The 27,781-nt window shown below is 41.6% G+C and overlaps 2 protein-coding genes across 2 annotated transcripts in view; both read left to right on the forward strand.

Moving 5' to 3' along the window:
• LOC308637338 (vomeronasal type-1 receptor 2-like) overlaps positions 1 to 20,190 on the forward strand; it is a gene marked incomplete at both ends in the record, with an annotated part of 37,374 nt that extends 17,184 nt beyond the window's left edge. Inside the window, 2 exons of the mRNA XM_081273652.1 lie at positions 14,246 to 14,409; positions 20,040 to 20,190. Coding sequence (XP_081129778.1) covers positions 14,246 to 14,409; positions 20,040 to 20,190 — 315 coding nt within the window. The remainder of the gene's footprint in view (positions 1 to 14,245; positions 14,410 to 20,039) is intronic.
• Positions 13,667 to 14,239, forward strand: LOC308637264 (vomeronasal type-1 receptor 4-like; the record flags this gene model as incomplete). Its single annotated transcript, XM_081273589.1, has 1 exon — positions 13,667 to 14,239. A coding segment is annotated over one exon (573 nt), but the record flags the coding sequence as incomplete, so codon positions are not given.
• Positions 20,191 to 27,781: the final 7,591 nt, after the last annotated feature.

Raw genomic sequence — 27,781 nt, forward strand, 5'->3', positions numbered from 1 at the left:
TTGACTTCATAGTGGCTGCCAATCTTACTGGAGTGAGATGGTATCTTAGGGTGGTTTTGATTTGCATTTCTCTGACTGCTAGAGATGGTGAGCATTTTTTCATGTACTTGTTGATTGATTGTATATCCTCCTCTGAGAAGTGTCTGTTCAGGTCCTTGGCCCATTTGTTGATTGGGTTATTTGTTATCTTATTGTCTAATTTTTTGAGTTCTTTGTATACTCTGGATATTAGGGCTCTATCTGAAGTGTGAGGAGTAAAAATTTGTTCCCAGGATGTAGGCTCCCTATTTACCTCTCTTATTGTTTCTCTTGCTGAGAAAAAACTTTTCAGTTTAAGAAAGTCCCATTTGTTGATTCTTGTTATTAACTCTTATGCTATGGGTGTCCTATTAAGGAATTTGGAGCCCGACCCCACAATATGTAGAACGGAGCCAACTTTTTCTTCTATCAGATGCAGAGTCTCTGATTTGATATCAAGCTCCTTGATCCATTTTGAGTTAACTTTTGTGCATGGCGAGAGAAAGGGATTCAGTTTCATTTTGTTGCATATGGATTTCCAGTTTTCCCAACACCATTTGTTGAAGATGCTATCCTTCCTCCATTGCATGCTTTTAGCCCCTTTATCAAATATAAGATAGTTGTAACTTTGTGGATTAGTCTCTGTGTCCTCTATTCTATACCATTGGTCCACCCGCCTGTTTTGGTACCAGTACCATGCTGTTTTTGTCACTATTGCTCTGCAATATAGTTTGAAATCTGGTATCGCTATACCGCCTGATTCACACTTCCTGCTTAGAATTGCTTTTGCTATTCTGGGTCTTTTATTTTTCCATATGAATTTCATGATTGCTTTATCTATTTCTACAAGAAATGCCATTGGGATTTTGATTGGCATTGCATTAAACCTATAGAGAACTTTTGGTAATATCACCATTTTGATGATGTTAGTTCTGCCTATCCATGAACAGGGTATATTTTTCCATCTTCTAAGATCTTCTTCTACTTCTATCTTTAGGGTTCTGTAGTTTTCATTGCATAAATCTTTCACCTCTTTTGTTAGGTTGATTCCCAAGTATTTTATTTTTTTTGAGGATATTGTGAATGGAGTGTTTTTCCTCATTTCTGTTTCAGAAGTTTTGTCGCTGATATACAGAAATGCCTTTGATTTATGCGTGTTGATTTTATATCCTGCCACTTTGCTGAATTCATTTATTAGTTCTAGTAGTTTCTTTGTAGACCCTTTTGGGTCTTCTAGGTATAGAATCATGTCATCTGCAAATAGTGATAATTTAAGTTCTTCTTTTCCAATTTTTATGCCTTTAATTTCATTCATCTGTCCAATTGCTCTGGCCAGTGTTTCGAGAACTATATTGAATAGAAGTGGTGATAGAGGGCATCCCTGTCTTGTTCTGGATTTTAGAGGGAATGCCTTCAACTTTTGTCCATTCAGAATGATGCTAGCCTGAGGCTTAGCATAGATAGCTTTTACAATGTCAAGGTAAGTTCCCGTTATCCCTAGTTTTTCTAATGTTTTGAACATAAAGGGATGCTGTACTTTGTCAAATGCTTTCTCTGCATCTATCGAGATGATCATATGGTTCTTATCTTTAAGTCTATTGATGTGGTGAATAACATTTATTGATTTCCGTATGTTGAACCATCCTTGAATCCCAGGGATGAATCCTACTTGATCATGGTGCACAATTTTTTTGATGTGTTTTTATATTCGATTCGCCAGAATTTTATTGAGGATTTTTGCATCTAGGTTCATTAGAGATATTGGTCTGTAGTTTTCTTTCTTTGAGGTGTCTTTGGTTTCGGAATCAGGGTGATGTTGGCCTCATAGAATGAATTTGGAAGAGCTCCCTCTTTTTCTATTTCCTGAAATAACTTGAAAAGTATTGGTATTAATTCTTCTTTAAAGGTTTTATAAAACTCCGCTGTATACCCATCCGGTCCTGGGCTTTTCTTGGTTGGTAGTCTTTTGATGGCTTCTTCAATTTCATCCATTGATATTGGTCTGTTCAAATTGTGTGTATCCTCCTGACTCAGTCTGGGCAAATCATATGACTTAAGAAATTTATCAATGTCTTCACTATCTTCTATTTTATTGGAATATAGGTTTTCAAAATAATTTCTAATTGTCTTCTGTATTTCTGTAGCATCTGTTGTGATATTGCCTTTTTCATCCCGTATGTTAGTAATTTGAGTTCTCTCTCTTCTTCTCTTCGTTAGCATGGCTAAAGGTCTGTCGATCTTATTTATTTTTTCGAAGAACCAACTTTTAGTTTTGTTAATTTTTTCAATAGTTTCTTTTGTTTCCATTTCATTGATTTCCGCTCTGATTTTAATTATTTCTTGCCTTCTGCTACATTTGCTGTTGTTTTGCTCTTCCTTTTCTAGGGCTTTGAGATGAAGTGTGAGCTCATTTATTTGTTGGTTTTTTCTTTTTTTGAGGAATGACCACCAGGCGATGAATTTTCCTCTTAAAACTGCTTTCATTGTGTCCCATAGATTCCGATATGTTGTGTCTGTATTTTCATTTATCTCTAAGAATTTTTTGATTTCCTCCTTTATGTCTTCTGTAACCCATTGATCATTCAGTAACATATTGTTCATTTTCCATGTGATGTAGGATTTTTCCTTCCTTCTTTTATCATTGATTTCCAGTTTCATTCCATTATGATCAGATAAAATGCAAGGTATTATCTCCACCCCTTTATATTTACTGAGGGTTCCCCTATGGCATAATATATGGTCTATTTTTGAGAAGGATCCATGTGCTGCTGAGAAAAAAGTATATCCATTTGATGATGGTTGATATATTCTATATATGTCAGTTAAGTCTAGGTTATTCATTGTGATATTGAGTTCTATAGTTTCTTTATTCAACTTTTGTTTGGAGGATCTGTCCAATGGTGAGAGAGGTGTGTTGAAGTCACTCATAATTATTGTGTTGTGGTCTATTTGATTCTTGAACTTGAGGAGAATTTGTTTTATGAATGTCGCAGCACCATTATTTGGTGCATAAATATTGATAATTGTTATGTCTTGTTGGTGAATGGTTCCTTTTATCAGTATATAATGTCCTTCCTTATCCCTTTTGATTAACTTAGTCTTGAAGTCGATTTTATTAGATATGAGGATGGCCACCCCTGCTTGCTTACGAGGACCGTGTGCGTGTTATATTTTTTCCCATCCTTTCACCTTCAGCCTGTGTATGTCTTTTCCAATCAGATGTGTCTCCTGGAGGCAGCATATTGTTGGATTCGTTTTTTTAATCCATGATACCAGCCTATGTCGCTTTATTGGAGAGTTTAAGCCATTAACATTCAGAGTTACTATTGATATATGGTTTGTACTTCCATCCATGTTTGATTGTTTATCCTTTTTTTAAAAAATTTAGTTTGTTTCTCCATGATTATCTTTCCCCTCGCCCTCTGTCTTTACTGAGGCACTTCCCACTGATGGTTTTGGTTATTGTTTTTCATTTCTTCCTCGTGTAGTGTTTTGCTCAAAATGCTTTGCAATGCTGGTTTTCTGGCTGCAAATTCTTTTAACTTTTGTTTATCATGAAAGATTTTTATTTCGTTGTCATACCTGAAGCTTAATTTTGCTGGATACAGAATTCTTGGTTGGCATCCATTGTCTTTCAGTGTTTGAAATACATTGTTCCATGACCTTCTTGCTTTCAGTGTCTGTGATGAAAAATCCGTTGTTAACCTTATTGGTTTACCCCTGAATGTAATCTGTCTCCTTTCTCTTGTAGCTTTTAATATTTTCTCTTTGTTCTGTACATTGGATATCTTCATAACAATGTGTCTTGGCGTTGGTCTACTGTGATTTTGTGTGCTCGGTGTCCTGTATGCATCTTCAATTTGTATATCTGTTTCCTTTTTTATTTCTGGAAAGTTTTCTGTAATTATTTCATTCAGCAGGTTACTCATTCCCTTGGTTTGAATCTCTGTACGTTCTTCTATCCCGATGACTCGTAAGTTTGTTTTTTTTATGTTATCCCATAACTCTTGGATGTTTTTCTTGTGATTTTTTACCAGCCTTTCTGAGTTGGCTAGACTCTTTTCAAGATGATATATTTTGTCTTCATTATCTGACGTTCTGGCTTCTACTTGCTCCACTCTGTTAGTGATACTCTCAATTGAGTTTTTAATTTGGTTTATCGTTTCCTTCATTTCTAGAATTATTATTTGATTATTTTTTATAATCTCTATCTCCTGATAAAGATGCTTAACTTCTTCTTTTATCTGTTTATGTAATTCATTCTCAATGTGTTCTTTCACTGCTTGAATTTGCTGTCTTGTATCCTCTTTAAGGTTCCATTCCATCTGTCTAAGGTGTTCCTTGAGTTCTTTATATGACCATTTTTCTGTTGACTCTAGGTCTTCCTGAATATTTAGGCTGTCCTGCATTGTTTGTGCTCCTTTTCTTCCTTGCTTTTTGAAGCTGCTCATGTTACTTCTTGTTCTGTTTGACTGCTGAGTTACTGTTTACTCCTATAAATTTATTTGATGCTTGGGAGGAAAGGTATTAGAAGGGAAGGGAAGAAGTCACTGTAGCCGCAGGTTTCAATGAAGTTATCTCCTCCACTGCAGTCTGATGACGTCAGTTCTCTGCCATAGTGGTGTCTCTTGCAAATGGCGACAGTTTGTTTCCCTTTGCCGGGCGACCAATGCAACGGGTGGGTCCTTACTGTCTCTCCCAAGCCCCGTTTCAAACCTGTGGCCACTACTTATGAAGGCTTGGTAGGCATTTACCTCCGTAGGATGAGAAGGGCTGACCAGTTGTTTCAGCCGGATGGATTAATGCTGAGTCACAGCTGTTTGTCTGCGGGAAGCAGGTGAACGGGAGCTTGAATTCAGCCGATCCGGGCTCAGTGTGTGTTCTGAGAGGCCCAGACTGTTCGTCCCAGATCCACGTCAGCTCAGCATTGCCTAGTGATCCTGAGCACACAGATTTAGGTTGTTTAAGACTCCCTATGCCCGCACAGCTGAAGAGGTCAGAGACTTGATCTCTCCGCGTCCGCCGCCATGTTGGAATCTATCCTGGTATTTTTGATCAGAAGGTTTCTTTTTAAAAAAGGATCACAGAAATCCTGCAAAAAAAATACTGTTGGACCATTTCACTTACCCAAAATGCATGTTTTGAAATGGGAGTTTTGAGATGAAACTCAGTTGTCTGCTTTCACTAGCAGGTAAAACAGGAGTTTCTGTTTCCCTGGGTCCTAGGGTATGGTACTGGTCTCTGCAACCATATGATGTGTTACATCTTTTAATGGTGGGGTAGGCCCTCAGTATTCAGCAGACCCCAGAAGATCATCAACTTCTTCTTCCTGGATTCTTCTCTCACAAATTCACCAAGGACCCGCAGATATAAGTAGAAACGCAGGGCTCGTTCCAGTGCTTGTACCAAGTAGAACTTCCAAAAAAGGAGAAACTTGCAACCGTTGCCACTTCACTGTGGGAGTCTAAGATTTCATATAGCACTTGGGTCAATGCTATTGGTTCATATTTATGCTAATCAGAGTTTGAAAATGGACTAATGGTATTGGTCCACGCTTATGCTAATTAGGGTCTGGAAAAGTGCTCATGGTATAAGCGCTGAGTGGCACTAGGGTTTGCCTTCTTCCATTTTCTCTGGGCCTCTCAGAAAGCTAGAGGTTGAGGCCAACCAATTGAGCATGCTTGATGAGGGTCGAGGTCTGGAGCAGGTGTTAGTGCTAGGCCTCAGAGCCCTGTAAAAGGTCAGCGGCCTGGGTTCCCAGGTCGTGGTCCAATGGTTCAGGTCCCTATGGCTTGCAATGGTGGCAAGGGCAGGGGTAGCTTTCCACCTGTGCTCGAGCCCGCCTGAACACCTCCAACCACCAACACTCTGCTGCCACGTCTTAGCAGGGAGCAGTGGGCAGGTTTCATGTTTGGGCCACAGAGCCACGTCAGTTCGTATTGTTCTGTATTGATGCCATGCTCGCTGTGCTGGCCTGCAGCCCCCAGGGTTCCAGCCCCTGGGATGCAGGACTGCAGGCAGCGCTGAGGCCAGGGACATTTCTCCCTGAAGAAATACATAGAGGACAGTGTAGAGTTATCTGAGGAATCCATACCTTGGGAAAAGCCTTGAGTGGAGAGAGAGATTTGGAAAACTGTAGTAAATAAACGACACATGGACTCAAAGAAGTTGAAGACACGGGGCCAGGAGGTAGACATTCTACATTTAGAGTTTGGAAACTAGAAAAAGTTCCCTGGAGGAAACCACATTGCTCATCCTAACAGGAGACAGGAGACACTGGTGACTGGAAGAAGCAGCCTAGGGACATGTCAGACCCTTCTATAATCGCCCTATCCCTGGACAGCTCCTGGGTGCTGACCCTGTTCCTAAAACTCAACTCTCTCTTGACACCACCTTCAACCAGCTTTCTCAAAGTGCTGCCTCACAGTCACAGGAAACTTCCTCTGGGTGACACCCTGCCCACTGGCCCAGCTGCATCACCCTGATCTATTCCTATGGCAGTGGTGGCCCTCAGAGAACATCATGACAGGGTGGTGGACCAAGCTGCACTAACAGGATCTGCTGCCCCTCTTCATGCTGCTCCTGGACAGGGAGAGTCTTCCCACTTCAGCTCCCTGAGCCCTAAAACTGCCACTAACTGCATTATCCCAAAATTCTTCACGGATGTCAGCTGGCTTGGATCAGTGTCTGAATGGACCTCCTCCTCCTGAATCCTGGTCATGGCATCTTTACATCAACTTGCCTGGGAACAGGACAGAAGGATTCTTAGAGGAAAAGGGAAGCTAGAAAAAATGTAGAACAAGAAGCCTGAGTTCTACAACTCCACCATTATCAGAAGTGTACAGTCTGCCACAGTCAGCCTGGGAATCAATGTTACACTGCTGTGAAAATGTCCCCACAGTCCCACGGCCAGCAGACACCAGAGAACTCCCAGCCTGACCTCTTGTGCTCTCTCAGTCCACTTATCTAAGTTACCCTCTAGTCTCTTTTTCTTTTTCTTTTATTTTGTGGTCCTGAGGAGGGAACACAAGGTGTTCTTCTACTGAGCTACAGCTCTGGACGGTTTTTTTTTTTTTTAGATGGAGTATCACTAAGTTGTGCAGGCTGGCCTCCAACTTGGGATGCTCCTTCCTCAGCCTCCTGAATAGCTGGGACTACAGACCTGTGCCACCATGTCTGGCTTCACCTAACTTCTATCTGCACTATTCACTTTTTTTCTGTGTGGCTTTCCTTTTTCCTTGGGTAGATTTCTTCACTAGAAAATTCCTTTTTCAGGCCTGGCTTTCCCTGAACAACTTGGGCATGATTAAACACAGCAGGGAGCTGAAGTCTGCCAAAATACAGCAGAAAAAGTCACCTTGAAGTCTACTCTAGGAACAAAAAGAAACTAAATAATATGCCATTGACCAACAGATAACAGAAGAAATCAGGGATGAAATAAGAAAATACTTCAACATTAATGAAAATAAATGACACGACATATCAAAATCTCTGTGGCACTATGAAAGTAATACTAAGAGTAAAGTAAATTGCATTGAGGTCATTCATTAAAAGAACACAAAGTTAACAAATAACCCAATAATTCATCTCAAAGACCTAGAAAAAGAAGGTCAAATCAACACCAAAAACAAAGAACACAGAAAATTATTAAAATCAAAGCTGAAATCAATGACATTGAAACAAACAAACAAACAAATAAAAATCCAAAAAATGAACAAAACAAAAGTTGGCTCTTGGAGAAAATAAAGTCAATAAATGCTTAACCAAACTAATGAAGATAAAGAGACGGATTCTCAGATGAGTTCTACTGGACCTTCAGAGCTAATGAACACAACTCTTCCTCAAATGGTTGATGAAAGAGAAAAGGAAGGAACACTTCCAAACTCACTCTCTGAAGCTAGTCTCACCTGATACCAAGACCAGACAAAGACACCTCAAAGAGAGAAAACGTCAGACCAATATCCCTGAGGAACATAGGGGCTCTCACTGAGCCACATCCCCAGCCCTATTTTGTATTTTATTTAGAGACAGGGTCTCACTGAGTTGCTCAGTGCCTCACTGCTGCTGAGGCTGGATTTCAACTTACAACCCTACTTCCTCAGCATCCAGACAGCTGGGCTGTGTTCCAAGCTGTGATCAGTCACCCCGTGGTGGAGACTGTCTGTCCTGCTTTTTCTGTTAATGGGCTCAACATTTCCAGGAACATGCTGAACCCGGGGTCTGCCCCACTAGACATGAGATAGGTAAACTAGCCCTACTATGGGAATGTAGGGTCTCGGGATCCTACAATGTTGAACTCAGGATTCTCCTTCGTCAGCATCCTGAGCCACTGAGATTATAAGTGAATGCCCAGCTAGCCAAAATTCTTAATAAAGTACTAGAAAAGCACATACAAAAAGATATTTAAAAGATAGTGTACCATGATCAAGGTGGGGTTTATCCCAGGGTTGCAAGGTTGATTCATCATATGGAAATCAATAAATGTAATTAATCAAGTCGTATATGACTGCACGACTGATGGGATTCTACACTGTGTCCAATCAGAAAAATGAGACATTATACCGTTTATGTATTGTTGCAAATAACTCACTTGCAGGTCAGCATGAGAAAGAAAGAAGAAACTGAAGCAGCAGAAGGAAAAAAAAAAGCCCCTTTAATTGTATACAGCAGTCTTTTCATAGTATTGTGAACAAAGAAGGCAGCCTTCCAACAGCAATACATCAGGTCTTTCAGCTAGTTAAACATAGCATACAGAAGTCTTACTTTCTAATCAGAAGTGACCCGCTTCTCATGGCTAATCTACTCTTGGCCCGGAGCATGTTGAGCTCTGCTCTTTGTTATGAACAGATAAAAATTTTCTCAGCGCCCTCCTAGCCCACTTGGCAGAACATCCCATTTGTGAGCAAGTCCTCCCAAGGACAGCGGACACCTCGTTTTCAAGCATGTCCGCTGTTACCTTATCTAAACCTTGAAGGAGCCTCTCCTTTGCGAGCAAGCCCCAACAAAGACAACAAACATCTCATGTGCAAGTCTGCTTGCCGTCACCTTATCTAGACCTTGACAGGACATGCTGTTTGCAGGAAGACTCCATCCAGGACTTTAAGCATTACGTTTTCAAGCTCACAATCACATCTGATTCTCTACATGTATGATATATCGAAGTGCATAAAGAATTCTCCCATCATGTATAACTAACTAAAGCAAATTTTAAAATAACTATAGAAATGGCAGAAAGATAGGTTAGAGGGAGCAGGGGTAGAAAGAGGACAAGGGACAAAGAGGTACTGGGGACTGAATTAGAACAAGATGTGTGCCATGGCTTGATAATTAGGTCAAAATGGATTCCTTGTCATGTATAACTAAAAAGAACCAATTGAGAAGAATTCCAAGGAAATTTATGAAAACAGATAATTAGCATATAAAACAGGGCTGGAGAGGGGTTTATGGAACCATGATGGACATGCCATAAGGGGCAGTATGTACCTGCTTTAAGCAAAAGCCAGAGAGACACTTTTGGCTGAGCACTTGAACCCCCAAATAAAACTCCTTGCCACAATCCTGTCACTCATTATGAGAAAGGAAAAAGTGATCATCTAGAAATCGCAGCACTTCAACCTATGCATCTGTGGACCCAGCAGGAGGCTGCACATTCAAGGTGGGTTGGAAAAGGGTGTGCTTGGCACAGAGGCCAGTCTTCCCCTAAGGGCTATCAGCCTGCACCAACGGATTTGGTTCCATCCTTACCATTTCCTCTGGAGGTCTGACCCCAGAGCTGCCTGTTAGTGAGGCTTAGAATCATCAGGCAACCTGGTCTGGTGCCTGGGTTTTGGAGAATAGGGGTTATTAGAGATTCCTTATTCCATCCTGATCCTCTAAGGAATGTACCTCTCTTCCTGATTTCCCAAAACACCTGGAACCAGGAAGCCTAGGCCAAAAAATACAAAGATGGCGCCTTTCCCACCAAGACTGAGAAAATATATATATTAGGGGAAGAAATACTGCAAAAATATTTTAGTACCTTTGAAAGGCTGAGCAGGGCTGGGGTTATGGCTCAGTGGTAGAGTGCTCACCTAGCACATGTGAGGTCCTGGGTTTGACCCTCAGCACCACTTATATAAATAAATAAAATAAAGGTATTGTGTCCACCTACAGCTAAAAAAATAATTAAACATTTTTAAAAAGGCTGAGCAAAGGGCTTCGGGGCCCTTCATTGCTGGAAGAGCAGAGAATAGAGCGGCTCAAGCTCAGCATAATTATTAAGGTCAGTGAGGACTCAAGGCCCAGCTGCCTGAGGAATGGGCTTTTCTGATGACTCTTTGTGATAGCTGGTCCAGTTTTGCTGTATCTCCTCCTCAACATGCAAGGTATCATTGCAAACCCTGACTCCTGCACTACATCATCACCCACAGGCTGGTTCTTACATGACATCAGAACAACTGCTTGCATGCCAGGAATGCATGTGGTGACATTCCCACAGTAGGGCCTGATTTAAGGGATAAAGAGGTACTGGGGACTGAATTAGAACAAGATATATTCCACGGGTTCAGTATGTCTCTGGAAATTTTGAACCCATTAACAAAAGAGGCAGGACGGACACTCTCCAGCAAGGAGTGATTGATTACAGCCCAAGGGGTTCAGATCATCCTCTCAAGTGGGTCACTGTGGCCAGCTGCAGAGAGTCCACCCACTTCTGGAACTCCACGTATGTAGTTCACTCTGGTCTGTATGAAGGCTGGAGTTGACCCTGAGGATTGCACACACGTATGTGGGTCGTCTGGCTTCTGCTCCGCCAGCTGCTGTTTATGAGGACAGGGGTCTTCTCCAGGTGGGCCACACATGTTGCTGCTGCTGCACTGTGGAGGGCAGGTGCTTCAGGCAGCTCTGGTTAAGCATCTCATCTTTGAGCCTCTCCAGGTGCACCATCTCCTTCAAGACTCCATGAACACTAGTGCACAATGCCCTGGGAGCAGGCTGCAGCATACCCCAGGCCTCAGAACTGAAATCCAGGTCCTTCCCAGAGCTGGAGGCAGGTTCCCTGTTTCTAAGTCTCCACCCTCTTCTGCCCCCACTTAATGCCCCTCAGCAGATGCTCCATGTAACCCATCCTGTTGGCCACTCTCAGACCCAGCCTTCCTAGTGAAAACACCCATCACCAAGGAATGGTGTGATGACAGCATCAGATGTCACAATCAGGAGCACTCACCCTGGTTGTGGTCTGCATCCCCACTCACCAGCCTACCCGGAGATGAGGCTACAGGGGCACCAAATAGACCTGGATCCAGGTCTGACCCTCTCCCCAAAGAGGACTGTGATGGAGAAGGAGGGGAGAAGGAAGGCAGAATTAATAAGATTAAGAGATCAGGGAAACCTGGAGTCCAGTGAGACACAAAAACCCTCTGTAAGTCCCACATGGATCAGATCTCACTATTTTCTGATCCTTTCTTAGGAGACCTTGCCAGTGTCCAGGGATCATGAAAAAAATAATAATAGCCCAACCCAAACTCTTCAACAGTTATTTTGAAGTTACTAACAAGGAACTCATAATTGCCTTATTAATTAGCAAGCGTGAAGAGTTTTTCAGCAATTTCCCGGTCTCCCCAGGCCTGCACTGTCAATGCCTCTCCAGGTGAAGTGGTGATTGTGCCCTGAGGGGAAGAGGGGTCACACAGACCTTTATCTCAGGGTCCAGCTGCTTTCCTCCCTCCATCCTGGCAGTCAAGATCTCACAATGAGCCCAGCACCTTGCACACAAGAAACACAGTGAGTATATTCAATTTCAGTCTTTTGTTTCAGAGGAGACAGTAAAGAATTAATCTGAGGATGTGCTGATGTCTGCAGAAACATCCTTCTGGGGTAACAACAGATTTGGTGGAAAGGTAGACAAGAGAGATGAACGATTTCTCCACTATGATTTCACTAGTGTCCCTGAACTGATGCCAACTCCACAGGGTTTCTGAAATTATTTAATAAAATAATCACAGAGGAGGTTTATGGGTGGGTAATATCATCAACAGTGAATTCTGTTGTTGAAGGGGCTTGAGGACAGTAGTTAGCAACTAATATGCTCTTCACTTTAGAAAATCATAGAATGTAATTTGAACTGCTATGATATCCGTGTGTATAAAGTCTGCATATGGAGAGTAGGAGAGAAAAGATGAACTGTGAGGATCACCTAATCCTGTGCAGAAATCCAGACCAGGGAGTGTTTCTAGAATAAAAGATTTTTTTCCCAACCGTACATTGCAATCCATCTACCAGTAACTGAAATATCTCCTCTGAATCCCTGCACAGCGATGGCTGGGGTAATACCTCCCCTGCTGGTCACCACAGGGAAGGTAACATTATAACGATGAGAACTGGACAGTGCTAGTCAGAACAAAACAACTACTGGTAAATTCTCTGGTTCAATAATATTTCAACATTAATTACAATCTCAGGACACTTTCTTTTTTATTTCAATTCTTTCAGTGCAGCAGAATTCCCATGCTCCAGTTTCTACTGACATATCTCTTGTATGGATGTCCTCCACAAATCCTCCTTTATTAATAAGAGTTTCACCAATGTCACTATCAATGCACAGAACTTTTAGCCTGAAATCATTGTGAACTTCATTTTTGTCTTATTTGTCTTTATTAGTATATCATGTGCCATTGTTTAGGAACAAAGTAATATTTTTTGAACAATTCTCTAATAGATTCCACTGTTCTTTATTCCTGGAATGACAAATAAAAAGTCCAGTGGCCCATTTTCAGAATACATTGTTAGGCTTTAAAAGTAAAGTGACTTGGTTTATAAGAAAGTAAGCTGGCAGGAGAACACAGTGAAAAGTCACAAACAAAAGACACAAGAGTGCAAAAATTGGTGTGTTTGTGCTATTTAATAGGCATTTGTTTTCTAAGACCAAAGAAACATTTTTTGTTATTATGCAAAAATATTGTATAATAAAAAACTATTACACAAAGGCCATTGCTTATCTTCAAAGTTTAAGTCAGAAATCAAATGAGATCAGGTTTGTTGTATATGATGTGGATGGTAACTGAAGTTCTTTAGTCAACATGACTACCATATATCAGTTCATTCTGAAATACTAAATGCTAAATTCTTTTTGTGCATTTGCTCCACTTTTTCTTGCTTCTCTCAGTTTATCGTGTCCTGATCATCAAGGCTCATTTTCCCACAAAGCGTACGGTTAATTCTCCCCATCAACATGTGCACATTGAGGTCTTTTCAATCCCACAGGTGCATGCAATGAATGATTTTTGGAAATGAAACTTTCATTTTCATTTCCCAAAATTATTTTAACATGGGCATCTCACTATGTTACTCAGGCTGGATTCAAATTTGTGAGTTCCAGTGGTTATCTTACATCAGGCCTACAGGTAGCAAGTGGATACAGATGCTCACCACTGTGTTTTGAGTACAGCTATTATTAATGAGTCATTTTTCTCAGAGAAATGACTGATGCCATAATGTAAAGAACATTGGGCTGAATGAAAGAATGGTCCCCATGAATGTGGCAATAGGACTGATGCTTTTATCACAGAATGTTGTTGGAATTTTAGGAAATTTCTCTGTGCTTTATTATCATTTGGTGCTTTCCTGCAATGGGTGCACATTGAGGTCCACAGATGTCATTCTCAGGCACCTAATGATAGCCAACACCTTGGACATTGTGGCTAGAGGAATTCCCCAGACAATGACTGCTTTTGGGTTGAAATATTTCTTCAGTGATTTTGGATGCAAAGTTATTTTGTACATGCAGCGAGTGGGCAGGAGTCTGTCCATTGCCATCACCTGCCTCTTGAGCATCTTCCAGAACATCACCATCAGCCCCGTGAACTCCTGTTGGAAGGATCTCAAAGAAAAAGTTTCAAAGTACATTGGCTTCTCCATTTTCCTCTGCTGGATCCTGTACATGACAGTGAATTCCATTTTTCCTCTCTATATACATAGCAAATGGAACAGTGTAAACACAACAGAGAAAAGAGATTATGGGTACTGTTCTTATGTAGTTCGTGACAGAATCACAGATTTATTATATGCAGCATTGTTTGTATTTCCTGAGGTTGTCTTTTCCATGCTCATGATCTGGTCCAGTGGCTCCATGGTTCTCCTTCTGTACAGGCACAAGCAGAGGGTTCAGCACATTCGCAGCATCAAAGATTCCCTCAGATCCTGCCCTGAGTCCAGAGCCACCCAGAGAATCCTTGTCCTGGTGGGCACCTTTGTGACTTTCCACACCCTCTCCTCCCTATTACATCTTTATATCGCTCTGTTTTCCAAACCTGTTTGGTGGGTGCTGAACACCAATGACCTGATCTCCATGTGTTTTCCCACTGTCAGCCCCTTTCTTCTCATGAGCCGAAAATTCACTGTATCCAAACTATTCAGGCTCTGTTTGGTCTACATAAAAATTAAAAATCCTGCCGGGTGCTGTGGAAAACACCTTTTATCCCCCAAACTTTGGAGACCCAGAGAGGGGGATCACAAATGAAAGGCTAGCCTCAACAACATAATCTCTGTCTCAAAAATGAAAAATAATAAAGGCTGCAGATGAATCTCAGGGGCAAAGCACTCCTGGTCTCCATCGCCAGTTCCAAATACAATTAAAATTGCCTAATTGTATCAAAATTACATCAGTTGCATGTTTTTGCACAAATGTTTAAATGTTTTATTGTTCTTTACACTAAAAACATCTATATAGAAGTGGATGGAAGTGTCACTTGCCTTTCTATTGCAAACCCTAAAGAGCACTGGGGTCCTTAGCTCGCTGACTGTGGGACCCACATGGTTGTGGTGGAGGGGAACAGAGCTGGTGGTCCTCACCTTATGCACAGCATGCTGTAGACAGCCATCCTAGTTCCTGTTCCTGGAGGCACATGGAATGGATGAGTTCCCCAGCCCTTCCAGATCAGTTGAATCACATGGTTGACCAAGTGCTGCACTCCTGGAAACATTGTCAGTAGTAAATGCAGTGGACAAATGAAATGAAGAAAATATTTCTCAGGGGCAAGGAACAGGCAGGCTTATTCAGAATTCTCCTGAAAGGGTTTGTTTTCCTGTGTGCAGGGATCCTTGGGTGGGATGAAAACTCCTTTCCTCTGCAGCATCCACCTGGGCCATTCCACACTGCCCAGACTGCAGTTGGCCCAGTGGCTCCTGAGCTGCCTGGAGCAAAATACTACTGCTATGAGGTGCCTCAAGGAAGAAAGGGCCTGGTTTCTCATCAAGGAATAACACTTCTTCTGATGGGCTTTATACAACAGTAGCAGTATAATCTCACACCTTCACATTTTGCTAAAAATATACACAGGTACATTGAAATACAGATGGTCACATCGTCACCTACACTTCTTCCCACCCCTTAGAATCTAAGAATTGGACTCAGTGGCACTTAAACACAGAGCCACGTCCTTAGCACTTAGTTACTTTTAAAATTTTTTACACAGTGTCTCACTGAGTTGCTGAAGGCCTTGATAAGTTGCTGAGGCTGGCTTTGAACTTGTGATTCTCCTGCCTCAGCTGCCACTGGGTTTGCAGGCATACACCACCACTCCTGGCCTCACCTTCAATCTTAAAATGCAGCACTAACCCCTCTCTAAATCACAATACCTTTATGTATTGGGGCGGGTTTGTGTTCATATGAGAACTAATTCATTTGCAAATAATGGAGTTGCTGGTGCAGGTAGGGACACAGGAAAGGTCAGAGCTGGTCCCCTAGGTGGAGAACTGAGCTCAGAGCAGTACTGTTTGAATGACAGTCCAGTGGGGACCATTTACGGTCATCTCAGGGTAAACTGCCACATCTTCCCAGGGCCAAATATTCCTGAGTACCAGCATGAGGATCAGGCCACCCATTCCCACAGGTCAACTAGTGGCACTGATTAAAGATGAGCCACACAGTGGAAAATACCTTTCCTGTGTCACCTCAGGCTGTCCCTGGAGGGCAGATACAGTTGTGTGGACTCACTGTCCACCTGTCCTGACATCTAAGTTAGGGTTGTGCTGGTCGGTGACTACTGCTGTACTGCACAGGTCCACTGCGGCTGGGAGGTGGCATCGTCTTGGACTGGCATCCGCTCTGTGGCCAAAGCTCTGCAGGATGCCGATCCTGGCAGTCCTGGAGCTGCTAAGGGATGTAGGGATGTGTGATGATGTTTTTTTTTTTTGTGGGTGGGGCCACATAGGGTAGTGGTTAACAGTGTTATCAGGGAAGTGCCCATTTACAGCACCTGCTAATTACTTTCATCCTGAATGCAGTTGGGAGCGCTTCCCAGATTGACACAATTTTATTATTATTATTATTATTATTATTATTATTATTATTATTATTATTATTTTAGTTGTAGGTGGACACGATATTTTTTATTTATTTATTTATTTATTTATTTATTTATTTATTTATTTATTTATTTATCAATGTGGTGCCAGGGATCAATCCCAGTGCTGTATGCATGCCAGGCAAGTGTTCTACCACTGGGCCACAATCCCAGCCCTTGACACCCTTTTGAGACCCTGGTTAGACGATAAACATTTCCTTTCCTTGAGCAACTGATTAAGTCCACATTTAAGCAATATCTCTAACTGGGCTCTCACGCTCATGGCTTTTAGTCAACTGACCAAATTTCCCAAGAGTCAGGTACAGACAACTAGGTAGGGTCCCTCAATTCCTGATCCCATGAAATTATTCCAACCAGTCACTGTAAACAGTGCCTGGGAGCCCTGGCAATCCCACCTCCTCACTCAAGCCATCCCACTGGCTGCTACCTGGTCTCCAAGAGCATCTCGTGTGGGGCCCACCTGACCTCTGTTCTCCTTTGCAGCTGTACATGGAGAAGATTTCTTCAGTTCTTCTGTCCATGTTCAGTGTGTTTGTCTTTCCATCCAAATAGTCTTTAAATCAAGGAAAACTTTTCCCCCTGGGTCTTTTATCCCTGGTGACATTAACTTCCCTGGAAGTTTTCCACCTCTGTCCTTCAGACACTTGAGCTCATGGTCTCCGCCTCCCCACCGTATCCTTTGTCCCCAGGACTGCTGCACCCATAGGATCTGAGACCCCAACTGTCTCATCCCCTTAATTTCTGTGCACACTTTGCTCTTTGGTTCCTTAAACCCTCCTGCACTCAAGATGCACCACCCTCTGTAGCCCATGTGCCCTTTCTTCCACAGCCATGTCCCTATTACTGTACTCTCCACAGTGCCCAGCCACGAGCCCCCACAACTCATCTAACCCACAGGACCTCCATTCACTCTCACAGAGGAACTCAGCTGAACCTGACTCAGGTCAGCTCTCTCACCACCCCCCATCATCAGCAAACACCAGAGCACACTCAGATGCCACATGTGTGAAATGCTGTCCTGGAGGGCTTCTCCTTGGATAGTAAAGCAATAATATTTTACCTTTTTCTCAAAATGATGTCCTAATTTTTACATGACTACAGTGACAAGCACCAAATTTTGATAACAATAAGAACAGTTTTTTTTAAAATATATACAAGTTCCTGATACACTCAGAGGAAATGAGTGAGTGATTGTGCGACTGAGGGGAACATGACAGTTGTGTTGGTGACTGCATTGTGAGATTGTGTGAAGGCGAGAGTGTGGAAAAGAGTGTATGCAGCTACATGTGTAGTATGGTTGAGTAGGATCGTGTATATTTGTGGGGACAGGTGCATGGAGTACTGTATATGTAGCATACATTCAGGGCATCTGAGTGGCAAACCACTCCCCCCGTGCTAGGCGTGTAAGTGGCAAACTACTTACCCTGTAGGCACAGCCCTGGGCGTGAGGCCATGTGTTGCAGTCCCTGGGCTTGCTCCATGGACCACTCCTCGATTGGTCACTGCAGAGACACTGGGCCAGAAATTGTATTGGTGGCTGCTTTTAATCTGCTTAGCTTGTAATCTGAGTATACATACATAGTAACTGTGCAATAAAATCAGACCTGCTTCCAGCTTGGTCTCCAGAGGTCTTGATTAGTGACTCCACAGCCACACTCTCCCTACCCTGTTCCGTGGACCTCCTCGCTGGGTGAGAGAAAGCCCACAGATATACTCTGTGGTGAAATATATATATGAGTGCTTGAATACAGGGGATGTGTCTGTGTGGGAGGAGTGTGATGTCACAATATGGCTCTAGTCCTTCACTTGCAAATAGATTACACAGCAAAGAATTGGACAACCCCAAAAGGATGTTGATAGATCAAAAAGGAAAATGAGTCATTAGATAATTAAAACATTTTGCAATGAATGTGACAAATTAATAGAATGGAGTTCTTCGTTCTTACATGCATTTCTGCCCCGAATTGAATCCTCCAAATGCTAAGCATACTCAGGTGACCTGACTTCTCCCTTCTCTAATGTCCTAAAACCTCAGAAAAGAATGGAGAGTGGACATAGGTCAATTTTGCAAGCGCCAAAGAATTGATTATTGACCATTACATTTTACAGTTCTGTATTGCATATCCAATGCACATCCCTTCAACCTCTCAAGTAATTTCTACACTTCCCTCCTAGAATCCTCAGAACACAACCGTAAGTATGCATTTATCACGGGGAATTCGGATTCCAGCTGATCAGGTTAAGTGTGGTGTCACTGCATGTTCTATGCTACATCCTCCTGCTCTAAATCCAAAGTGCAGCTACTAGAAAGTGTCAGAGTGAGCTCCAGGGAGTGGGAATAGGCATGGTCCACACAGCTCCCACTATAATTAAATCCTGGGCATGCTCCTTCTCCTCCTAGACAGCACTGAACACAGGGTGAAGCATATTATGCTTGAATATGTGATGCCTCCAAAGGCTCATGTGTGAGACGATGCAGAAGGTCCATACGGGAAAGGATCAGATGATGAGTTATAACCAAGCCAGTGGATTTATACACTTTAATGTATTATTGGGGTGGTAACTTTAGGCAGGTAGAGTGAGGCTGGATGAAGTGTGTCCCTAAACATACGCCTTTGAGGTTTGTATTTTCCCTGGTGAGCAGAATGCTCTCCCCCCACCTCTCTCCACCTCCTCGTGAAATTTTGAGCTGCTATCATCTGTTTTGCTCCTGCCATGATGCTCTGCTGACCTGAGGCCCAGAACTGTGGAGCTGGTGACAATGGTCTATCCCTCCAAAATTGTGAGCCAAAATAAACTTTCCTTCTCTAAGTTGTTCTCCTCGGGTCTTTTTATTACAGTGATGCAAAGGTGACTAAAATCCTATGGCCTATGGCCCACTGGACTGATTCTGAAACACCTGACTATAGTCACTTCATAGTTGTTCTCTTGAAAGTAGCTTCGAGACCATTTGAGCTTTTACATTGAAGCATTACTCAAACATTTATGGAAGAAATTTTATTTATATCCTTACAGAGTTGACAGTATATGTTCACTGACTGCTCCTAGGAAAAATCTCAAATTTTTATAATATGGAAATAATCATGATATTTTTCTGCAGAACAGTGTCTGTAGCTGTTCATGAGTTGCATATGCGTCACGTGCATAGAAGCCTAGTGGGTAGAGACATCTGGTGTCTGGCAATGAACACTTGACACACTTCCTCTGGTCAACTACTCAGGGGATAATGTGACTCTCTATTCCACTCTGCTGTGGCCCACACAGCACCTGAGATGGTGTGACCTTCCAAGATGTGTGGGAGGCCATCCTCGCACGTGATTAGAGTTACCTCCCTGGCTGGTGAGAGGTGCGTAGGTACAGCAGTGTCAGAGCCTTCCCCACCCTTCTCAGGTCCAAGGGCTTGTCCAAGCAGAGGCATGTCTGGCCACTGCCCTGAAGACCCAATCGTCACCCCTGACCTTGGGATGATGCCCCTCTTAACCTTCATTGGATGGGATTATCCCCAGAATTTTTTGTTCTCCAATAAAAGTCCACTCCCTGTTGTGTTCTCTCTCGCTCACTAGCCTCTTCAGTAAACCTCACTACCACAATAGGTGGCTGGAGGCTGGAGCTAGGAAGAGCCATCCTGGAGCTGGTTTAAAGGTAATTAGAGTTTTATCTCTTTAATTTAAAACTCCCTAGTGGATTCTACCTTGTCCTGGCGAACAGGGAAGCTGAGAGTCATCTCAATCAGGCTCAGTCCCAGGCCACTCCAGCCACCAGCCTGATACCAAAACTGGCAGTAGTTTCATCTGTAGAAAAGTGTGACTTGGGACGGAGCCCAGGCCTGTGATTGAAAACATCAAGTCATGAGCCAAGGTGGAGGGAATCCATCACGACTTCAGCGCGAGCAGTAAGGCTGCAGCCCCAGGTGCACGGCTCTATTGGCCCCATCTCCTTCTCCTCTCCGCCTCTCCGCCTTGCTTCTCCCCAGCTGTCTCTCCTCCCAAGCTCAGTCTCTAAATCTAGATTTCAATTTCTTTCCCCCACCCCGCCCGCTCTCCCGCGTGTCCGGTACCCGGCCCCTGCGGCCCGAGGCGCCGCCTCCCCTCCCCCAACCCGCACCCCCTCTCCGGGGGTCCCAAAGGCCGCTGCCGCCGCCGCTGCTGCCACCGCCTCCCACAGAGCATCATAGAGCAGACTCTTCACCGCGCGAATGAGCTGCCGAATTAAATGAAACAGCTGATAAGATGAGAGACAATTTAAAATCCAAGTGATCCGAGAACACGCACTGAGCTCTGACCCGCTGAATTCAAACTCCCGGTCACCTGCTTCCCGCAGACAAACAGCTATGACTCGGCATTAATCCATCCGGCTGAAACAACTGGTCAGCCCTTCTCATCCTACGAAGGTAAATGCCTACCGAGCCTTCATAAGTAGTGGCCACAGGTTTGAAACGGGGCTTGGGAGAGACAGTAAGGACCCACCCGTTGCATTGGTAGCCCAGCAAAGGGAAACAACGTCATCAGACTGCTGTGGAGGAGATAACTTCGTTGAAACCGACAGCTACAGGTGTGTGATCCCACAGCCTTCCCTCTCCACACATCGGGAAAACCTTAAGGGCCACTCCCAGCTCTCCCGTAAGGGCCCCTCCCAGCTCTCCCACGAGTGCTACAGCCAGCCCGAGGGAATCAGAGGTGGTGCGGGTCCCCGCGGCGCGGATCTACCGCTCCCACCAGGGCTGACTGCTGAGGTCTCTTGCACCACCTACGGGGAAGTGGATACCAGAGGGCAAGTAAAATCCGCTGAGGATTCTCAGCCCCAAGCTCTACAAACTTAGGGTCTGAGGGAATGGCAAACTGGAAGAGTGTGCCCAGTCGTTCATGAAAACAGGGCTCCCGGGAGCAGCAGACCTGGCTTGTAGCCAGTATTGTGGTGAGACGGGCCTGGCTAGAGAAAAAGTGGGAAGTGACTAGACACAAGAGGAGGCCCTAGACACTCAGGATTGGAGACTCGCCCAGTCTGGGAGGAGCTGCTGCACAGTGATTGGTTCCCGCGTATTGACAGGAGAAACTTGGCCTGGTGGACAAAGTGCCACCTACTGGAAGAGAAGTTAATCAAACTCGAAGACGGCATTTATTAGGTTTTTTTCTTCTTTTTTTTTCTTTCCTTTTCTCCTTTTTTTTTTCTTTTTCTTTTTTTTTTTTTTTGATTTGGGTTTTTCTTTCAGTTTCATTTTTTTCTTTCTTGTTGTTTAATTAATTTTTTTTTACAAAATATTTTTTTAAAATTTTTTTTGCTACTAATTTTAATTTAAATTTTTTTAATTATTTTTTTAATTATTATTATTATTTTTTTTAAATTTTTTTTTCTTTTTTAGTTCCTATTTTTTTCTTCTTTAGTCTTTTCATTTCTCTTATCCCCCCTTTCCTTGAATTCTACCTGCCTACTCTCATTCTCTTTAGTGACTTCACCCCTTCCCTTCAAATACCTTTCCTCCCAAACATCAAATTAATTTATAGGAGTAAACAGTAACCCAGCAGTCAAACAGAACAAGAAGTATCATGAGCAGCTTCAAAAAAAAAGGAAGAAAAGGACTACAAACAATGCAGGACAGCCTAAATATTCAGGAGGACGTGGAGTCATCAGAAAAATGGTCATATAAAGAACTCAAGGAACACCTTAGACAGATGGAATGGAACCTTAAGGAGGATACAAGACAGCAAATTCAAGCAGCGAAAGAACACATTCAGAATGAATTTCATAAACAGATAAAAGAAGAAGTTAAGCATCTCTATCAGGAGATAGAGATTATAAAAAATAATCAAACAATAATTCTAGAAATGAAGGAAACGATAAACCAAATTAAAAACTCAATTGAGAGTATCACTAACAGAGTGGAGCAAGTAGAAACCAGAACGTCAGATAATGAAGACAAAATATACCATCTTGAAAAGAGTCTAGCCAACTCAGAAAGGCTGGTAAAAAATCACGAGACAAACATCCAAGAGTTATGGGATAACATGAAGAAACCAAACTTACGAGTCATCGGGATAGAAGAACGTACAGAGATTCAAACCAAGGGAATGAGTAACCTGCTGGATGAAATAATTACAGAAAACTTCCCAGAAATAAAAAAGGAAACAGATATACAAATTGAAGATGCATACAGGACACCGAGCACACAAAATCACAGTAGACCAACGCCAAGACACATTGTTATGAAGATATCCAATATACAGAACAAAGAGAAAATATTAAAAGCTACAAGAGAAAGGAGACAGATTACATTTAGGGGTAAACCAATACGGTTAACAATGGATTTTTCATCACAGACACTGAAAGCAAGAAGGTCATGGAACAATGTATTTCAAACACTGAAAGACAATGGATGCCAACCAAGAATCCTGTATCCAGCAAAATTAAGCTTCAGGTATGACAACGAAATAAAAATCTTTCATGATAAACAAAAGTTAAAAGAATTTGCAGCCAGAAAACCAGCATTGCAAAGCATTTTGAGCAAAACACTACATGAAGAAGAAATGAAAAACAATAACCAAAACCATCAGTGGGAAGTGCCTCGGTAAAGACAGAGGGCGAGGGGAAAGACAACCATGGTGAAACAAACTAAATTTTTTTTTTAAAAAAAAAGGATAAACAATCAATCATGGATGGAAGTTCAAACCATATATCAATAGTAACTCTGAATGTTAATGGCTTAAACTCTCCAATAAAGCGACATAGGCTGGTATCATGGATTAAAAAAACAAATCCAACAATATGCTGCCTCCAGGAGACACATCTGATTGGAAAAGACATACACAGGCTAAAGGTGAAAGGATGGGAAAAAATATACCACGCACACGGTCCTCGCAAGCAAGCAGGGGTGGCCATCCTCATATCGAATAAAATCGACTTCAAGACTAAGTTAATCAAAAGGGATAAAGAAGGTCATTATATACTGTTAAAAGGAACCATTCACCAACAAGACATAACAATTATCAATATTTACGCACCAAATAATGGTGCTGCGACATTCATAAAAAAAATTCTTCTCAAATTCAAGAATCAAATAGACCACAACACAATAATTATGGGAGACTTCAACACACCACTCTCACCATTGGACAGATCCTCCAAACAAAAGTTGAATAAAGAAACTATAGATCTCAATACCACAATCAATAACCTAGACTTAACTGACTTATATAGAATATATCAACCATCATCAAATGGCTATACTTTTTTCTCAGCAGCACATGGATCCTTCTCAAAAATAGACCATATATTATGCCATAGGGCAACCCTCAGTAAATATAAAGGGGTGGAGATAATACCATGCATTTTATCTGATCATAATGGAATGAAACTGGAAATCAATGATAAAAGAAGGAAGGAAAAATCCTACATCACATGGAAAATGAACAATATATTACTGAATGATCAATGGGTTACAGAAGACATAAAGGAGAAAATCAAAAAATTCTTAGAGATAAACGAAAATACAGACACAACATATCGGAATCTATGGGACACAATGAAAGCAGTTTTAAGAGGAAAATTCATCGCCTGGTGGTCATTCCTCAAAAAAAGAAGAAACCAACAAATAAATGAGCTCACACTCCAACTCAAAGCCCTAGAAAAGGAAGAGCAAAACAACAGCAAATGTAGCAGAAGGCAAGAAATAATTAAAATCAGAGCAGAAATCAATGAAATTGAAACAAAAGAAACTATTGAAAAAATTAACAAAACTAAAAGTTGGTTCTTCGAAAAAATAAATAAGATCGACAGACCTTTAGCCATGCTAACGAAGAGAAGAAGAGAGAGAACTCAAATTACTAACATACGGGATGAAAAAGGCAATATCACAACAGATGCTACAGAAATACAGAAGACAATTAGAAATTATTTTGAAAACCTATATTCCAATAAAATAGAGGATAGTGAAGACATCAATAAATTTCTTAAGTCATATGATTTGCCCAGACTGAGTCAGGAGGATACACACAATCTGAACAGACCAATATCAATGGATGAAATTGAAGAAACCATCAAAAGACTACCAACCAAGAAAAGTCCAGGACCGGATGGGTATACAGCGGAGTTTTACAAAACCTTTAAAGAAGAATTAATACCAATACTTTTCAAGTTATTTCAGGAAATAGAAAAAGAGGGAGCTTTTCCAAATTCATTCTATGAGGCCAACATCACCCTGATTCCGAAACCAGACAAAGACACCTCAAAGAAAGAAAACTACAGACCAATATCTCTAATGAACCTAGATGCAAAAATCCTCAATAAAATTCTGGCGAATCGAATACAAAAACACATCAAAAAAATAGTGCACCATGATCAAGTAGGATTCATCCCTGGGATGCAAGGATGGTTCAACATACGGAAATCAATAAATGTTATTCACCACATCAATAGATTTAAAGATAAGAACCATATGATCATCTCGATAGACACAGAGAAAGCATTCAACAAAGTACAGCATCCCTTTATGTTCAAAACATTAGAAAAACTAGGGATAACAGGAACTTACCTTGACATTGTAAAAGCTATCTATGCTAAGCCTCAGGCTAGCATTATTCTGAATGGACAAAAGTTGAAGGCATTCCCTCTAAAATCCGGAACAAGACAGGGATGCCCTTTATCTCCACTTCTATTCAATATAGTTCTCGAAACACAGGCCAGAGCAATTAGACAGACGAAAGAAATTAAAGGCATAAAAATTGGAAAAGAAGAACTTAAATTATCACTATTTGCAGATGACATGATTCTATACCTAGAAGACCCAAAAGGGTCTACAAAGAAACTACTAGAACTAATAAATGAATTCAGCAAAGTGGCAGGATATAAAATCAACACGCATAAATCAAAGGCATTTCTGTATATCAGCGACAAAACTTCTGAAATGGAAATGAGGAAAAACACTCCATTCACAATATCCTCAAAAAAAAATAAAATACTTGGGAATCAACCTAACAAAAGAGGTGAAAGATTTATACAACGAAAACTACAGAACCCTAAAGAGAGAAGTAGAAGAAGATCTTAGAAGATGGAAAAATATACCCTGTTCATGGATAGGCAGAACTAACATCATCAAAATGGCGATATTACCAAAAGTTCTCTATAGATTTAATGCAATGCCAATCAAAATCCCAAAGGCATTTCTTGTAGAAATAGATAAAGCAATCATGAAATTCATATGGAAAAATAAAAGACCCAGAATAGCAAAAGCAATTCTAAGCAGAAAGTGTGAATCAGGCGGTATAGCGATACCAGATTTCAAACTATATTACAGAGCAATAGTGACAAAAACAGCATGGTACTGGTACCAAAACAGGCGGGTGGACCAATGGTATAAAATAGAGGACACAGAGACTAATCCACCAAGCTACAACTATCTTATATTTGATAAAGGGGCTATAAGCATGCAATGGAGGAAGGATAGCATCTTTAACAAATGGTGTTGGGAAAACTGGAAATCCATATGCAACAAAATGAAACTGAATCCCTTTCTCTCGCCATGCACAAAAGTTAACTCAAAATGGATCAAGGAGCTTGATATCAAATCAGAAACTCTGCGTCTGATAGAAGAAAAAGTTGGCTCCGACCTACAGATTGTGGGGTCGGGCTCCAAATTCCTTAATATGACACCCATAGCACAAGAGTTAACAACTAGAATCAACAAATGGGACTTAATTAAACTTAAAAGTTTTTTCTCAGCAAAAGAAACAATAAGAGAGGTAAATAGGGAGCCTACATCCTGGGAACAAATTTTTACTCCTCACACCTCAGATAGAGCCCTAATATCCAGAGTATACAAAGAACTCAAAAAATTAGACAATAAGATAACAAATAACCCAATCAACAAATGGGCCAAGGACCTGAACAGACACTTCTCAGAGGAGGATATACAATCAATCAACAAGTACATGAAAAAATGCTCTCCATCTCTAGCAGTCAGAGAAATGCAAATCAAAACCACACTAAGATACCATCTCACCCCAGTAAGATTGGCAGCCACTATGAAGTCAAACAACAACAAGTGCTGGCGAGGATGTGGAGAAAAGGGTTCACTTGTACATTGCTGGTGGGACTGCAAATTGGTGCGGCCAATTTGGAAAGCAGTTTGCAGATTCCTGGGAAAGCTGGGAATGGAACCACCATTTGACCCAGCTATTGCCCTTCTCGGACTATTCCCTGAAGACCTTAAAAAAGCATGCTACAGGGATACTGCCACATCGATGTTCATAGCAGCACAATTCACAATAGCTAGACTGTGGAACCAACCCAGATGCCCTTCAATAGATGAATGGATAAAAAAAATGTGGCATCTATACACAATGGAGTACTATGCAGCAATAAAAAATGACAAAATCATAGAATTTTCAGGGAAATGGATGGCACTAGAGCAGATTATGCTTAGTGAAGCTAGCCAATCCCTAAAAAACAAATACCAAATGTCTTCTTTGATATAATGAGAGCAACTATGAACAGAGTAGGGAGGGAGAGCAGGAAGAAAAGATTAACTTTAAACAGAGACATGAGATGGGAGGGAAAGGGAGAGAAAAGGGAAATTGCATGGAAATGAAGGGAGACCCTCATTGCTATACAAAATTACATATAAGAGGTTGTGAGGGGAATGGGAAAATAAACAAGGAGAGAAATGAACTACAGTAGATGGGGTAGAGAGAGAAGTTGGGAGGGGAGGGGAGGGGGGATAGTAGGGGATAGGAAAGGTAGCAGAATACAACAATTACTAATAGGGCATTATGTAAAATTGTGGATGTGTAACGGATGTGATTCTGCAATCTGCATTTGGGGTAAAATTGGGGGTTCATAACCCACTTCAATCTAATGTATGAAATATGATATGTCAAGAGCTTTGTAATGTTGTGAACAACCAATAAAAAATTAAAAAAAAAAACTCCCTAGTGTTTTCTCACGTCTTGAACCTCATTCATGAAGCTGATGTGGGTCGCGGGCTAAAAAGATGTCAATCAACATGCCGACTGCAAGACATCACAAAACAAGACTCTGCCCTTGAATCCTTATCCCTGCCTTTGATGTATCCCCTTAGATAAACCAACAGAGCCTTCTTTTCCTTATCTAGTTCCAGAACCCATGGACTATATCCATCAGGGGCTTTGCCTATTGGGAATATATTTCTGAGTATTTTTATTTTGCCACTCATTAATTATTTGAGACTTTATATTTTAAGAATTTTAGAATCCTCTGGGCAGGAAGAAGATCCACCAATGACACACTGGCCATCAACCCCTGATAGAACAGTGTGATGAGATCAAACATCACGATATGTATCATAGAGTATATGCAAAATGTATACGTATTATATGTTTGTTATTCTTTAGTGACTTGTGTTTGTGTTTTCATCTGGGCATCTGACTCTGTATATTTCAACCTGTGCAGACAGT

Source organism: Spermophilus citellus (assembly GCF_964194105.1).
Source record: "Spermophilus citellus genome assembly, chromosome: 18".
NCBI lineage: Eukaryota > Metazoa > Chordata > Mammalia > Rodentia > Sciuridae > Spermophilus > Spermophilus citellus.